We start from the raw sequence: 17,485 nt of genomic DNA, 5'->3' as shown, positions 1-17,485 counted from the left end.
GGGCCTGCCCAAGTCCCGCGAACATGCGATGGCGCGCTTTTCTTAGACTCTCTGGCTCCTTAGCGTTTCCTCTGCCCGTCGCGGAAAGAGATCTAACCAAGCCAGCCAGGCTCTCCGAGGCAGGATCCAGCAGCAGGGGAGACTTTAGGTTCAGATGGGTGGTGGTTGCCCTGGTGGTCTGAAGCAGGGGAACAAAGCTGGAGTCCAATTGCACCTTTAAGACCAACTCAGTTTTATTCCAGGTATAGTAGCTTTCCTGTGCTGGTTGCATTTTTGTTGTTGTTGTTGCTCAGCCTTATAAGCACAGGAAAGCACTTATAAGTGCACAAAAGAGCGGTCCTGCAGCTCTCAAACATCTGACATTCGTGTCTTGCGGCTCTCAAATATCTGACATTTATTCTATGTGGCTCATGCATTAGCAAGTTTGGCCACCCCTGGTGTAGTGTTTAAGAGCTGTGGAGTCTAATCTGGATAAGAAGGTTTGAGTCCCCATTCCTGAGGGCCAAAAATGTGTCAGCCTACAGGTAAAAACAAACTAAGGTAAAAACTCAGACTTCCAGTATTGAAGACAGGAAGAAGAAAATTCAGAGATACAAGATCCACCAAACAGTGGTTAGACTTTTATTCAATGTTATACAAAACCAAAATTAATTCTTAACATGAAATACATGGAAGCTTTCGAGGAAACTATGACATGCCTGGAAGTCTCAGCAGCACAGCAGGATTACCTCTGGCTTTCCCCATGTTCTGAAACAGAGCAAATCAATAGGTGAAATCCAGAAGAGTCCCAGCCCAGATACCTGTGGCTGAAAAGCGAATTTGCAAACATATTTTCCTCTACTTTGAACAAACCTGCCAGTGAAGTTTGTGGAATCTCCAGCTTGCCTCGGACAATATATGAAGCTACCTTATCAGTCTTACCAAAATCAAGTCTGGACCCTCAGACATATACTAACTACAGGCCAGTCACCCCCATAAATATAAACATGAACGTTGTCGCTGCTACACTAGCAAAATGGCCAAAGAGATGCTTGGCCACAGTTCTATCCCCCATCCTCTGGTCCAGGCTGGTTTTGTCCCTACAGGACAAGAAGCTGACCACCTCAGACTGCTCTTCAGCACCCTGGCATTCTGTTCTCTGACTCTAGTTAGGATTACTTCAGGTTTTCTGCCCTAAGTTCTGAAACAGAATAATTCCTGGGTGTGGAGAAAGACTTTAATTATGCTGAATGGCTTTTATTGACTGAGAACTCAAGTAAATACAACTTACAAATGCACAGGTCAACTGACTGCATCTCCTCTGGCACTCTATCATAGCAGGTTTTTTGGGGAAAAGTCACGGTCACACTCGGTATTTCAGCTCCCACCACCACCAGTTCACAGTTATGCACACCATCTCATGACAATACGCCTACAGTGTGGGTTGAATTGGCTCCTCAGAGCTACACAGAGGACAAGATCAGTGGTGCTGCCAGGATCAGGCACTGGGGGTCACAGAAATTGGGGGGGGTGCAGTTTATGGGCAAGGTCACCTGAAGAAGGCTATAGCTAGTGAAGCCCTGTAAGAAGAATCAGGTTTATCTGTGCAGAAGGTGGGACGGGATAATTTAAACTTGTTGAATGTTTAATATGTGCTTTACATTCAAAATATACATTACCATCTAAAGGGAGACTTTCGTAACACCATTAAGCCCAGAGTCAAAAGTCAATAAATGGCAGCACTAAGCGACAGATATTTTACTGCAGCACTGGTAGGACAGCACCCCCCTCCCCCCCGGAATCTTGGGTCAGAAATTAGTTGAGTTTTGTAGCCTTAGAACTTGCTGAATGTTTATTATGTCCTTTACAATCAAAATATACATTACCATCTAAAGGGAGACCTTTGTAATGCCATTAAGCCCAGAACCACTGAGGGGGAGAACGAGGGGTGCACAATTCTGGGGCGCTGCTGGGAGGGGGGGGGAAACAGAAGCAGCATATCTGTTATAATCTGGCATCTTGGGTGCGTTCTGAATGTGACGGAGGGGCTCAGAGAGAACCTCTGTCTAGGGAACTTGTTCCTCTGTGTATAGAATGTTAGATCTTCTTTATAAAGTGGACAACCAAGAGGGCAAAAAGCCATCAAAACATTTTTTAAAAAGAGAAAGCTTGAATGTCTGGCTGCTCCCTGCCCTTCCCGTTATGGCTCCACCGACAGCAGCTGGAACCTGGAGGGAGGGAGGGACGGTGGCTCAGTGGTAGAGCATCTGCTTGGGAAGCAGAAGGTCCCAGGTTCAATCCCTGGCACCTCCAAAAAGGGTCCAGGCAAATAGGTGTGAAAAACCTCAGCTTGAGACCCTGGAGAGCCGCTGCCAGTCTGAGAAGACTGATGGACCAAGGGTCTGATTCAGTATAAGGCAGCTTCATATGTTCATACGGAGATCTCAGCTGAAGCTAGGTCCAGACATGGCAGAGCAGTGCCGGCTGTGGCTTTTTGAAAAGGTCTTATTTTGAACCACGTGTATACAAAAACAGTGGGATTTGATTCTAGACTAGGAAGTGGCATCTGGAGGCTGTTGAGGCTAGTCTCACCCTGGAGGGATGCCATGTCTTCTCCAGTTGCCCAATCAGAGGCAAGAGTGGCATGGGAATCCATGGGAAGGTGGACTGGGAACTGAAAATGGCCCTTGAATAAGCCAAGCTGAGCAGTCCCAAAGTCCAGTTAGTGATGTTAATGGTATGCATTGGTTTACCCCCTACATTAGAAACTGGTGAGCTGATACTAACCGTTGCTGGCACTCGTGTATGAACTTTTTATGGGATGGTTTGCCATTGCCTTCCACAGTCATCTACACTCCCCCCCACCCAGCAAGCTGAGTACTCATTTTACTGACCTCGGAAGGATGGAAGGCTGAGTCAACCTTGAACCGGCTACCTGAAACTGGGATCGAACTCAGGTCATGAGCAGAGAGCTTGGACTGCAGTACTGCAGCTTTACCACTCTTTGCTACAGGGCTTGTAAAATAAACCTTTATCTACTCTTTAGCTTGTGCACCACCGTTGTGTTAATTACTTCCACCAACAAGAAGCCCTTCTGAAATTGGGTGGGGAGGGTTGTTTGGGGGCAGCCAAATGTGCTGAGCCTGCACATACCCTGGACAGGAGTTGACCTGCAAAGGTACACATACCCTCCAAGAAGGCCATCAGACCCAGCTGTTCAGCCAAGAAGGAATCTCGTTCGCAGAGGCTCTTGATGGTGACAAGGCTGGCTCTGGGGCCCTTCTTCCTGACAACATCGATCAAAGTTCTGGCTTGTTCCTGTGTGACAGATTTCTCCTCCACCTTTTCTACCTCCTCATCGTTCAAGACCCGTTTTTCTAGCAGATCATCCAAGACTGCGCAGATGACAGCTCTGTTCACCTTCTCCACAAACTTTGTTCGCACTTCTTCCAGCTTCTTGTCTGTAAAGAAACACGCACACCCAATCGTGTTAGTTGGAGCGGCTGGCATCAGTAAGCTAGAATGTTGAAAAAGAACCGGAGATCAGAGCTCAGGTCCTGAAAATGCGCTGAGCAGAGATGAGTAATTTCCTTTTTGGAGGCAGATTTACCAAATGGAGAGAGATGCGCACAAGGCAGCTGAGAAGAAGAAGATATTGGATTTGTATCCTGCCCTCCACTCAGAGTCTCAGAGTGGCTAACAATCTCCTTTATCTTCCTCCCCCACAACAGTCGCCCTGTGAGATGGGTGGGGCTAAGAGGGCTCTCACAGCAGCAGCCCTTTCAAGGACAACCTCTGCCAGAGCTATGGCTGACCAAAGGCCGTTCCAGCAACTGCAAGTGGAGGAGTGGGGAATCAAACCCGATTCTCCCAGGTAAGAGTCCACACACTTTACCACTACACCAAACTGGCTCTCCAGCTTAAATAAAGTGAAGAACTCCAGTTTAAATAAAGTGGAGTTTACAAGAAGCCAGTAGCCAAGAGCTCTAGACTCAGAAGGGCAGAAGAGGTGGGAGACAAAAAACCTTCACCGATGCTGTGTCTTCTCTGCTGGATGGAATCACAATCTCTCAACAATGTTTGCATGCTGTGGACAGAACTGTGGGCTTCAAAAGCAGCAAAAATTCTTGGGATGCAACCTCAGCGGAGGTGGAGGGGGGAAGCAAAGCAGCCATGATCAGCTTTAATCAGGGTTTTTTTATGTAGCAAGAACTCCTTTGCATATTAGGCCACACACCCCTGATGTAGCCAATCCTCCTGGAGTTTACAGCAGGCCCTGTAAGCTCGGGGAGGGGGAAAATTGGCTACATCAGGGGTGTGTGGCCTAATATGCAAAGGAGTTCCTGCTACAAAAAAAAAAGAGCCATGGCTTTGGTTATTCTCGATCTAGCTGAGGATCATCAAGCATTTCCTAGCTCAAAAAGAACCAGGAGTCCAGCAACACTCACTGGGTTTTTCTTATCTTATTCCCACAAGCGTGTTTGTGGACTGTACGCCCACTTTTGTCAGAAGCGATGGAGCTGGCTCTCACTTGGCGCAATGAAGACTGAACAAAAACAATAGAAAAATGAACTGAACAAATCAAATCAATTTATTATATAGTGCACTTAAAGTACAAATTTGAAAACACAGGCCTTGAATTTAGCCTTTTTTGTATTTGCAAACTGGAATGATGTTTATAATGCTATACTACATGTTAAAAAGTAAATTAGGTAGACAGAAACACCTCTAAGAAAAAGATGTTCTCAGTTTAACCCATGTTTGAGGAGAAATAGAGTAATTAACAGACTCATTTATTGCCTCATGATGGTGGATTCGCATCATCATTTTCCAATTCTGACATGTTTATTGCCTTTCCTGTTTTTCCCACACAATTGATGCTATCCAGACCAAACTTGTTATTCTTTCATAAGAACATAAGAGAATCCATGTTGGATCAGGCCAATGGCCCATCCACATGTTAATCACCCTTTGGGTGAAGAAGTACTTTCTTTTATCCGTTTTAACCTGACTGCTCAGCAATTTCATCAAATGCCCACGAGTTCTTGTATTGTGAGAAAGGGAGAAAAGTACTTCTTTCTCTACTTTCTCCATCCCATGCATTATCTTGTAAACCTCTATCATGTCACCCCGCAGGCGACGTTTCTCCAAGCTAAAGAGCTCCAAGCGTTTCAACCTTTCTTCATAGGGAAAGTGTTCCAACCCTTTAATCATTCTAGTTGCCCTTCTCTGGACTTTCTCCAATGCTATAATATCCTTTTTTGAGGTGCGGCAACCAGAACTTCACACAGTACTCCAAATGAGACCGCACCATCGATTTATACAGGGGCATGATGATATTGGCTGATTTGTGATCAATTCCCTTCCCAATAATTCCCAGCATGGCGTTGGCCTTTTTTATTGCAATCGCACACTGCCTTGACATTTTCAGTGAGTTATCCACCACGACCCCAAGATCTCTCTTTTGGTCAGTCTCTGCCAGCTCACACCCCATCAACTTGTATTTGTAGCTGGGATTCTTGGCCCCAATGTGCATTACTTTGCACTTGGCCACATTGAACCTCATCTGCCACGTTGACGGCCACTCACCCAGCCTCAACAGATCCCTTTGGAGTGCCTCACAATCCTCTTTGGTTCTCACCACCCTGAAAAATTTAGTGTCATCTGCAAACTTGGCCACTTCACTGCTCACTCCCAACTCCAAATCATTTATGAACAAGTTAAAGAGCATGGCACCCGGTACTGAGCCCTGCGGCACCCCACTGCTTACCGTCCTTCACTGCAAAGACTGCCCATTTATACTCACTCTCTGCTTCCTATTACTCAGCCAGTTTTTGATCCACAAGAGGACCTGTCCTTTTACTCCATGACTCTCGCGCTTTCTAAGGAGTCTTTGATGAGAAACTTTATCAAAAGCTTTCTGGAAGTCAAGGTAAACAACATCTATTGGGTCTCCTTTGTCCACATGTTTGTTCACTCTCTCAAAGAAATGTAACAGGTTAGTGAGGCAAGATCTTCCCTTACAGAACCCATGCTGAGTCTTCCTCAATAACCCGTGTTCGTCAATGTGCCTACTCATTCTGTCCTTGATAATGGTTTCTACCAAGTTTCCCGGTATTGAAGTCAGACTGACTGGCCTGTAATTTCCCAGATCTCCTCTGGAACCCTTTTTAAAGATGGGGGTGACATTTGCTACCTTCCAGTCCTCAGGAACAGAGGCAGATTTCAATGAAAGATTACAGATTTTTGTCAGAAGATCCACAAGTTCAACTTCGAGTTCTTTCAGAACTCTTGGATGTATGCCGTCCGGACCTGGTGTCTTATTAGTTTTTAATTCGTCTATAAGTTGTAAGACCTCCTCTCTTGTCACCTCAATCTGACTCAGGCCTTTCAACACCCCTTCCAAAATTAGTGGTTCTGGAGCGGGCAAACACTTCTCATCTTCTACAGAAAAGACGGAGGCAAAAAATACATTCAGCTTCTCAGCCATTTCCCTATCCTCCTTCAGTAATCCTTTTACTCCTTGGTCATCCAGGGGCCCCACTGCCTCCCTGGCTGGTTTCCTGCTTCTAATATATTTGAAGAAATTTTTATTGTTGGTCTTTATGTTTTTTGCAATATGCTCCTCATAGTCTCTTTTTGCCTGCCTGATCACACTCTTGCATTTGATTCGCCACAGCCTGTGTTCCCTTTTATTTATCTCACTTGGACTGGTTTTCCACCGCTTAAAGGAGTCCTTCTTACCTTTTACAGCTTCCATTACTTTGTTTGTTAACCATGCAGGCCTTTCCTTATACCTGTTTGTGCCTTTCCTAACTTGTGGTATATATTTTATCTGAGCTTCTAGGATTGTAGTTTTAAATAGCCTCCAAGCTTCCCCAAGGGTTTTGACTATTTACCTTTCCTTTCAGTTTCCTCTTCACATGCCTTCTCATCTCAGAGAATTTATGCCTTTTAAAGTTAAACGTGGTTGTGCCGGTCTTTTGGGGCAACTCCCTATTTATACAAATGGTGAAATAAATAACGTTATGGTCACTGCTCCCAAGTGGTGCGATCACTTTTACATCTCTCACCAAGTCTTGGGCATTACTTAGGACCAAATCCAGGATCGCCCCACCCCTGGTAGGTTCTGAGACCATCTGCTCCATAGCACAGTCATTGAGAGCATCAAGAAACTCAATCTCTTTCTCTCGACCAGAACACATATTGACCCAATCAATCTGCGGGTAGTTAAAATCACCTATTACGACACAGTTTTTACGTTTAGCCGCTATCTTTAATCCTTCCATCATATTATAATCGTCCTCTATCTTTTGATTTGGTGAGCGATAACAAACTCCCATAGTTAAATTTCCTTTTGGGCCCTCTATTTCAACCCAAAGCATTTCTAGAAGGGAATCCAGTTCTCTGACCTCAGTCTTACTGGACCGTATATTCTCTCTGACATACAGAGCCACCCCACCTCCAACCCTTCCCTCCCTATTCTTCCGATATAACTTATACCCAGGAATCACCGTGTCCCACTGATTCTCCTCATTCCACCAAGTTTCTGAAATTCCCACAATGTCTATGTTTTCTCCCAACACTAAACATTCCAATTCACCAATTTTACTTCGAACACTTATAGCATTTGCATACAAACATCTATAATTTCCCAGGCAAGCTAGGCCCGCCGCCTTCCTCCTGCCGCCTCGAGACTTTGGCAGACAGTTCATACTGTTTGTCACCATCACCGTGGACAACTCTGATCCATTACCTGGTAGAAAAGTAACAGCTAACCCTTCATCTCTTTGAGATGAGTCCTCCCGAACCAGAGACATTTCATCTCCTGTCGGCTTTCCCCCAAGATTTAGTTTAAAAACTGCTCTGCCACCTTTTTGATTTTAAGCACCAGAAGCCTGGTTCCATCTGGGGACGAGTGGAGACCATCTCTTTTGTACAGCTCCCACTTGTTCCAGAAAGCATCCCAGTGTCTAACAAACTTAAACCCTTCCTCCTTACACCATCGTCTCATCCACACATTGAGAGTTCTAATTTGTACCTGTCTTTCCTGCCCTGCACGTGGAAGAGGTAGCACTTCTGAGAAGGCTACCTTGGAGGTCCTGGCCTTAAGTCTCCCGACTAGCAGCCTAAATTTTTCCTCCAGCACCTCATGACTGCATTTCCCCACATTGTTGGTACCAACATGCACCATGACCACTGGTTCCTCCCCAGCACTGTCTATCAGCCTATCTACTACACGCGTAATGTCCGCTACTCGTTCCCTGAGGACCAGGAGCTCCTTGCATCGAGCACACACCCAAGACTTCTGTCCTGTGGGCAGATAGTCATACATGTGACACTCAGTACAAAACACTAGAAAGCCCCCACCAGCCTGCTGGCATTCTACCTTCAGGATAGCTTTTTAATTTTTTTTTAAATATACAGTCCTCTTTAAATCCTGTTTGTTTAAGTGGCCCCCCTTCTGGAGGGTCAACTTACCTTATTGGGAGAACAAGGAAATTAGGGATCTGGGTTCCTGGTCCTTACAGAGCCTCCAGGCTAAGAGCCCTTTGGCAAGGCGCAGCTTAAAATGCAAAGAGGGTGGGGAGCACAGCCACTCCTAATCAATCAGCACCAATCACTTTCAATCACCTTCACCTTCAGCCCACTCAACCAAACAAACAGCCGTTCCCCAGCTACCATAATTCATCTGCCTCAGCTTATCTTAGAGCTGCTCTGCTCTCTCTCAGACCTCTCTGAGATGTGCTCAATTTCAATTTGTTAATTTCACTATTTTGCCATTGAATTCTAACTTTGTACTATTTTGCACGCTTAACCACTGCCCACCAGCTATATGTAGCACTGCTCACTGTACCCTATTTCATCTTCTGACGAAGTGTGCACGTACATGAAAGCTTACATTCTGAATAAAACTTTGTTGGTCTTAAAGGTGCTACTGGATTCCAGCTTTGTTCTATTGCTTCAGACCAACACGGCTGCCCACCTGGATCTGGTTTGGCTTATTATATTCATACTATTCTTGGTATGTATGCACCACCATTTGTGGTCACTGAAGAAGCCCCACAGGGCCAAAACACATTTGATCTGGTTGACTGTGGCTGTGTTTGTGGACTATCAACTTTGAGAGCCTCACTGAGTCTGGTTGACCGTGGTCCTATTTGTATATTACTAACCTCAAGGCTTTTTTTGTTAGAAAAGGCCCAGCAGGAACTCATTTGCATATTAAGCCACACCCCTGACAGCACCATTATCTCACACAGGGCTTCTTTGTAGAAAAAGCCCAGCAGGAACTCATTTGCATATTAGGCCACACCCCGACACCAAGCCAGCCAGAACTGCATTCCTATGCATTCTTGCTCAAAAAAAGCCCTGACCAACTTTAAGATATTCATATATATTGTACACTGAGGTCTACTCAGACTGGTTGCTTTCAATTTAAAGGCTAAATGCAAGTCTGATGTTTTTACATTTATATTTTAAGTGCATGTGCATTGCATAATAAATGGATTTATTTTGTTTAATTCGTTTTTGTATTGTTTTTGCTCAATCTTTGTGGTATCTAATTCAATTTTTTTTAGGGGGGTTGGATTTTGTTGTCTTCTCCCCCTTTTTTGGTGTGCTCTCACTAGGAGCATCATGAGGACCTCCTACCTGCATTTGACAAAGTGGGCTGCAGTGACCAGCATTTTATGCCGGAATTTTCAAGGGGCCCTGGCCTCCAGCTCTTTTCACTGCAACAAATTAACACCATTGGAAGGTGATGGATGCCAAGATGGCGGGCCTCACAAACCTTGGCAGACTAAAAGGTGTGCAAGCACCAGTCGTTTCCGACTCTGGGGTGACGTTGATTTCACAACGTTTTCACGGCAGCAGGCGACTTTTCCAGCAGGCAGGTTTGGCCAGGTGGGCGGGCCGCGGGAGATCTGTGTGCGTGCAAAGGGACCCTGGCTTAGTTGCGTGTTCCGTACGCTTCCTGGGCTGTTTCCGTTTGGGAAAGCGGCAAGGGCATTCTTATAAAACTTTCTCCAAGCTCCATTTTTTCCATCACTGCAAACATAAAGTCCCAGTTTAAATTGTCAAATGCTTTCTCTGCATCCGCAAAGAATAATGCTACTTCTTTTTCTGGGTGTCTTTCATAATATTCTACAATATTTACAACGGTTCTAATATTGTCTCTTATTTGTCTTTTAGGAAGAAAACCAGCTTGATCTTCCTTTATAAAATTTATCAGATATTGCTTAAGTCGTTCCGCCAGAATTCTTGTAAATATTTTATAATCATTGTTCAAAAGCGAAATTGGTCTATAATTTTTCACATTTGTGACGTCTCTTTCTTCTTTGGGTATCAAAGAAATAACAGCTTCTTTCCATGTGTTTGGTACATTCCCTTTGGTTCTTATTACATTCATCAGCTTCTGTAATTTTGGTATTAATTCATCCTTAAAAATTTTAAAGTATTTAGCTGTATAACCATCTGGCCCGGGAGCTTTATCATTTTTCATCGCGTTGATTGCTGCTTCAATTTCTACTTTTTCAATTGGGTCATTCAAAACTTTTCTCATATTTTCAGTTAAGGGCTCAATTTTTATTTTTTGTAAATATTCATCTATCTTTTCTCTCTTTACTTCAGCACCTTTAAACAACTTGGCATAATACTTAAAAAATTCTCTTTTTATTCCCTCTTGAGTAACTACTTTTCTTTCATCTGTCACACTTCTACTAATTATTTTATTTTCCCTCTTTTTCTTCAGTTGCCACGCCAAATATTTCCCCGTCTTATTTGCTCCTTCAAACGATTTCTGCTGAAGCCTTTTCAGATTCCATTCCATTTCTTTGTTTAACAAATGTCTTAATTGAGTTTGTAATATTGAAATTTCCCTTAGAATTTTCTTTTTCCCTGGTCTTTTCCTCAACTCTCCTTTTTTCTTTATTTCATTTTGAATATCCAATAATTGTTTTTCTTTTTTCCTTTTATCTTTATTGTTCAGAGTAATCAACAACCCTCTCATTACTGCTTTATAAGCATCCCAGACCGTCTGGAAGTCAATATCTTCTTTGTCATTCACTTGGAAAAATTTTCCTAGAAAAGTCACTGTTTTTTTGCTCTGTAGCAAATCTTCATTCAGTCTCCATCTTCTCAGTCTTTTGGACAATTTTGTAATCCACATTATTGGGTTATGGTCAGCTCCAATTTTAGGTAGGATCTCTATCTTCCTTGTTGTAAGGCCTAAATCTCTGGTTCCCCACAGCATGTCAATTCTGGAAAAAGTCTTATGTCTTGCAGAAAAAAAGGTATAGTCCCACACTTCAGGATTAAACTTTCTCCATATATCTTCCAAATTTTCTTGTTTGACTAATTCAAAAAAAGACTTTGGCAATTTCCCTTCTTTCCCATCATTTTTTTTCCCTCCGGATCTATCCAGTGAGTTCTCAACTGTTCCATTAAAATCTCCCATTAAGAGTATTTGATCGTAAGTCAACTCATCTAACTGTTGTGTAATGTCTTTAAAAAAAGCATCTTTTGCACCATTAGGTGCATATAGTCCCAATAACAGCGTTTTTTCCCCATTTGATGTTATCTCCACTGCTACAAATCTTCCATCTTTATCTTTAAACACCAATTTTGGCTCCAGATCTTGTTTAATATAAAAAACTACTCCCCTTTTTTTCTGCTCAGCTAACGAAAAAAATTCCCTTCCCAGTTGCTTGTTCCATAAAAATTTATAATCCTTTTGTTTGATGTGAACTTCTTGCAAACAAATTATATTACAATTTTGCTTCTTGATCCAATGAAAAGTTGCCCTTCTTTTTTGTGGTGAATTTAGTCCATTAACATTCCAAGACAATAATTTGTAATCCATCATGGTACAAATTCTTTATTTTCTTCAAAAAATCTCCTCAACTCTCGGGCATTTGTAATTGTGACTCTCTTCCCCTGAAGTTCAAAGCTCAAACCCTCGGGGATTATCCATCTGTACCTTGTGCCATTATCTTTCAATTTTTCTGTCAACTTTTTGTATGTTCTCCTGTCGTTTATCACTTGTTTAGGTAGCTCCTTCATAATTCTCGCTCTGCTACCTCTTACTATCAATGACTCTTCAAAGTTTTTCTTCATGATCCTTCCCACCATTTCCTTTGTCATAAATCTTACAACAACATCTCTTGGTAAATTGTTTTTTTTGGCAAAAAGCGAGTTAACTCTATACATGTGATCATACATGCTTTTAGTCTTATCAGGGTCTTCATCTAAGAATTCTGCAATTATGTTTGTTATATATCCTTTCAGATCACCGTTCTCTTCCTCAGGTACTCCTCTCAAACGTATCTGATTTTCCATTAATTTGCAGTCGTGGATAGTCACTTTTTCTTGAACTTTCAACAAGGTGGTATCATGTATTTTAACTTTCTCTTCCACCTCCTGCACCTTCTTAGCTGTTTCCCCAATTTTATCTTTGAGCTCATCCACTTCCTTTTTAATCACTGTGACAAGTTCTTCCTTCATTTCTTCCATCATTTTCTTAACTCCTTTCATAATTCTGGCTTCCATGGCCTCCATTTGGTCCTGCATTTTTTCTAATGAGAGGGCCCTTGTTCGGGGCTGCCTGGGCTCAGACATTTAAGCAAAAAACAAAGGTGTAAAAATAAAAATACCAAAAACCGTCTCACCAATTACAGGTTTAACTACCAAGTTCAAAAGGTCTAAATTTTCTCTCTTAGTTAAGCTTTATTCTGTTTTCTTCTGAGCTTCCCAGGCCTAGATATAAATTTTTAAAGATTTTTTTTCCCCTTTAAAAAATGACGAAATTTTTGACCTCACCAATCTGAAATCTGACAGTCAGGTTAAATAGAGTAGGGCTTGCCCTTTCCAGCAAGCCCAATTTCGCTGGTTTCTGAGCCCCCAAAGCCGAGATATTTATTTAAAAAGTCTTCAAAAATTCCAAAATGGCGGCCGCAGTTTTTTCTCCTTTTAAAAAAATTTTTTTCCCTTTTAAGATCACCCCAGGAGCCCACCAATAATATAGTCAATAGTTCTTGTCTTCTTACCCTTTTTCCAGTTGATTCTGTCAATTTTTAAAGTCTCAAATCTTTTTAAAAACAATGTTTTAAATTGGACCTCCCAGCAATGGCTGCCGATGTTTCTCTATGGTATAGAGTAGGCTTTTTTCTTTACTGCTTCCTGCTTCAGCAAAGGTACTAGACAAGGCTGCCCGCTTTCGCCATTGCTGTTCATAATGACTCTTGAAATTTTATTGATGCAGATTCAAGAAGAAAAAGATTTAAAAGGGTTACAAATAAAAGGATATACCTATAAATACAGAGCATTTGCTGATGATATAATGTTTATAAATGAAAATCCCATACAAGCTACACCTTTGTTATTAACGAGAATACAAGAGTTTGGGGAGTTGGCGGGACTTTATATAAATAAAGAAAAATCAAAAATTTTGTGTAAGAATATGCAGATAAATAGACAACAAGAATTACAAAGACTAACGGGTTGTGAAGTTGCCTCTAAGGTAAAATACCTAGGGGTAGAGATAACAATGAAAAATATTTTGTTCAGGAACAATTATGAAAAACTATGGCGTAAAATAGAAGAAGATATGCTAAAGTGGAACAAGCTCAACTTGTCATTGTTGGGCAGAATAGCTGCAATAAAAATGAATATTTTACCAAGGATTATGTATTTGTTTCAAACCATTCCTATTGTGAAAGATCCTAAACAGTTTGATAAATGGCGAAGGAAAATTTCGGAATTTGTGTGGGCCAGGAAGAAACCAAGAATTAAAATGAAAGTCTTGACAGATGCAAGAGAGAGAGGTGGATTCCAATTACCAGATTTGAAACTGTATCATGAAGCAATTTGTTTAGTATGGATGAAAGAATGGATAACGCTGTTAAATAAAAAACTTTTAGTGTTGGAAGGCCATGGGAAAAAATTCGGCTGGCATGCATACTTGTATTATGGAAAAAAGAAGATGGATGGTCTTTTCTCTCACCATTACATAAGAAGCAGTCTACTAAATGTGTGGATAAAGTATAAGAAATATGGTGATGAGAGGAGACCTTTGTGGATAGTGCCAGCTGAAGTGATAAAGTTAACGGCTAAAACAGTTAATGAAAAACAGCTATCATACAACCAGTTACTAAAAATACAAAGTGGGAAAATAGAACTGAAAACTGCAGAGGAACTGAGTTATAAATATGATTGGTTTCAAATGCAACAAATAAAAAGCTTGATGGAGAATGATATTAAAGCCGAAGGAATAAGGAAAGAGCAAACAGAAATGGAAAGAGTTCTGCTTGGAGATAATGAGAAATTAATTTCAAAAGTATACAAATTACTTTTACAATGGTCTACAGAAGATGAAGTAGTGAAATCTCAAATGATAAAATGGGCAATTAATGTAAATAAAGAAATAAAGATGGAATCTTGGGAATATTTGTGGAAGAACTCTATGAAACTCGCAACATGTCATAGTATTAAAGAAAACTGTTTTAAGATGATGTATAGATGGTATATGATTCCAAAAAAATTAGCAAAGATGAATAATAAGATGCCAGATAGGTGCTGGAAATGTAAAAAGCATGAAGGTTCTTTCTACCATATGTGGTGGACTTGTGAAAGGGCTAAAATGTTTTGGCAGATGATTCAGCAAAAGATTTCTAAGATTCTGGGATATGAATTTAACAAAGCGGCAGAGACTTTTCTGCTGGGATTACAAATGGAAAAATTTCCAAAAGAAGATAGAACTTTAATATGGTACTTGCTCTCAGCTGCTAGGACATTGTATGCGCAGTTGTGGAAGCAAGAAAAAATACCAGAAAAATGGGACTGGATTACAAAAGTTATGTCATGGAGTGAAATGGACAAATTAACAAGAAAACTAAGAGATTATGATTTAGAACTTTTTAATTTGGAGTGGAAGAAATTCAGAAGATACGTAGAGAAAGAGTGGAAAATAAAAGGACATTGGACAATTTTTGATAATTAAGATTTTTAAAATAAGAATATAATTTTGGAGGGGTTTTTTTTGTTTTTTCTTAATAGTTAAGGGTACCTTTAATATTTGTTTCTTTTAAAAATAACACTGGCGGGGGTCAAGTAATGGAGGGAGGGGTGGGAGGAAAGTAAGATATGGGGTAGAAAGATTTTTCTTTTATTTTAAGCTCATTATAAGTTGTAGATATAGTTCTGCTACCATATGTTACTAATAAAAATTGTTTATACAGGGAAAGCCGCAAGGGCCGGAAGCGGGCCGTGAGAGCAGTCCCTTCCCCAGGACACGTGTGCCAGCCTCCAGGGTTTCTGAAATCTCCATCCCTTGCTGGAAGCGCTCTGCTCTCCAGCAGGTGGGCTGGGAACACGCAGGGAAGAACTGACACCCCAAAGCAATTGCTTTTTTTACAACTTAGGAAGCGATGGAAGGGAATTTCCCATCCCACTGGCGACAGCGGAGTTTGAGCAGCAGAGGGGGGACGCAGGGGCGCTCTTTCGCCGTGCAGAAGCAGCGGTGGCCAGATGTTTCCTCTCCGATGTCGTAGGCATGTGCTTCCCCCCACCTCCCGTCCGCGTTTTCCTACAAACGGGTTGCCCTCTGCACAGAATCGCCGGAAGGCTGCGGGGGGCGGAGGGGAAGGGCTAATCTCTGGCCACGGAGACCACCCCCTCAAGGCAAGAATCAAACGGGGGAAGGAGGCGCTCGGAGCCTGGCAAGCGGCTGTACAGAACGGGGTGGGGGCTGAACGAGAAAGCAGTGTACCCCCCCCCCCCCAAAAAAAAAAAAAAGAAAAAAGATCCCGATGGGAAATTTCCCGAGCAAGTCACCTACCGGCCATAGCCCCGCGCCTTTAAGAAAGTCCAATGCGGTGCTGTATTGCACAACTGAAAGCCGCTCCGGGTCTGCTAAGATCGAAAGCAAGCGGAAAGCCTTTCGCCCCCCCACCCCCCTCGCACCGCGCCTTGACTTTCTCCACCCAGTAGGGGAAGGGCCTGCCCAAGTCCCGCGAACATGCGATGGCGCGCTTTTCTTAGACTCTCTGGCTCCTTAGCGTTTCCTCTGCCCGTCGCGGAAAGAGATCTAACCAAGCCAGCCAGGCTCTCCGAGGCAAGATCCAGCAGCAGGGGAGACTTTAGGTTCAGGTGGGTGGTGGTTGCCCTGGTGGTCTGAAGCAGGGGAACAAAGCTGGAGTCCAATTGCACCTTTAAGACCAACTCGGTTTTATTCCAGGTATAGTAGCTTTCCTGTGCTGGTTGCATTTTTGTTGTTGTTGCTCAGCCTTATAAGCACAGGAAAGCACTTATAAGTGCACAAAAGAGCGGTCCTGCAGCTCTCAAACATCTGACATCCGTGTCTTGCGGCTCTCAAATATCTGACATTTATTCTATGTGGCTCATGCATTAGCAAGTTTGGCCACCCCTGGTGTAGTGTTTAAGAGCTGTGGAGTCTAATCTGGATAAGAAGGTTTGATTCCCCATTCCTGCATGTGCAGCTGCTGGGTGATCTTAGGTCAGTCACGGTTCTTGAAAGAGCTGTTCTGAAGAGGAGTTCTCAGTCAGAGCTCTCTCAGCCCCACCTAACAGAGTGTCTATTGTGGGGACAGGAAGGGAAGGAAATTGTAAGCCGCTCTGTGAGTCTCCAAGGGAAGAATGGAGTATAAATCCAATATCTTCTTCTCTCTTCTCTGCACATATCCCAGGTTCAGTCCCCAGCATCTCGAACTAAAAGGGTTGGCTGTAGGTAAAGTGAATGAATGAGTCAAACCCCAGTAAGAATTAAAGCAAACCAAAGAGGCAGAATAGTTATTAACATGCACACCCTAATCCTTCTGATAAACTGTAGAGAGGGCCAAAAATGTGTCAGCCTAAAGGTAAAAACAAATTAAGGTCAAAACTCAGACTTCCAGTATTGAAGACAGGAAGAGGAAAATTCAGAGATACAAGATCCACCGAACAGTGGTTAGACTTTTATTCAATGTTATACAAAAACAAAATTAATTCTTAACATGAAGTACATGGAAGCTTTCGTGGAAACTATGACATGCCTGGAAGTCTCAGCAGCGCAGCAGGATTACCTCTGGCTTTCCCCAAGTTCTGAAACAGAGCAAATCAATAGGTGGAATCCAGAAGAGTCCCAGCCCAGATACCTGTGGCTGAAAAGGGTATCGGCAAACATATTTTCCTCTACTTTGAACAAACCTGCCAGTGAAGTTTGTGGAATCTCCAGCTTGCCTCGGACAATATATGAAGCTACCTTATCGGTCTTACCAAAATCAAGTCTGGACCCTCAGACATATACTAACTACAGGCCAGTCACCCCCATAAATATAAACATGAACGTTGTCACTGCTACACTAGCAAAATGGCCAAAGAGATGCTTGGCCACAGTTCTATCCCCCATCTTCTGGTCCAGGCTGGTTTTGTCCCTACAGGACAAGAAGTTGACCACCTCAGACTGCTCTTCAGCACCCTGGCATTCTGTTCTCTGACTCTAGTTAGGATT

The 17,485-nt window shown here is 42.6% G+C and overlaps 1 protein-coding gene across 2 annotated transcripts; it reads right to left on the bottom strand.

The window, feature by feature from the left end:
- Positions 1 to 583: 583 nt before the first annotated feature.
- CARD16 (caspase recruitment domain family member 16) lies at positions 584 to 15,916 on the bottom strand. 2 transcript variants are annotated; one of them, XR_009556398.1, is made up of 3 exons: positions 3,168 to 3,216; positions 1,159 to 1,180; positions 584 to 728 (listed from the first exon to the last, which is right to left on the bottom strand). XR_009556398.1 is itself a non-coding variant. In XM_060259232.1 (3 exons), the coding sequence occupies exons 1-3, from the start codon at positions 15,819 to 15,821 to the stop codon at positions 725 to 727; spliced, it is 303 nt and encodes a 100-aa protein (XP_060115215.1). In that variant the 5' UTR covers positions 15,822 to 15,916; the 3' UTR covers positions 584 to 724. The 2 variants fall into 2 exon arrangements, 1 of the variants encoding a protein (XP_060115215.1); XM_060259232.1 differs by lacking the exon at positions 1,159 to 1,180 and adding an exon at positions 15,815 to 15,916 and having other exon boundaries at positions 584 to 747; positions 3,168 to 3,440.
- Positions 15,917 to 17,485: the final 1,569 nt, after the last annotated feature.

Source organism: Heteronotia binoei, chromosome 18 (assembly GCF_032191835.1).
Source record: "Heteronotia binoei isolate CCM8104 ecotype False Entrance Well chromosome 18, APGP_CSIRO_Hbin_v1, whole genome shotgun sequence".
Taxonomy (NCBI): domain Eukaryota; kingdom Metazoa; phylum Chordata; class Lepidosauria; order Squamata; family Gekkonidae; genus Heteronotia; species Heteronotia binoei.
Note: the sequence above shows the minus strand (reverse complement) of the source record. Positions and strands in the feature narration are given on the sequence as shown.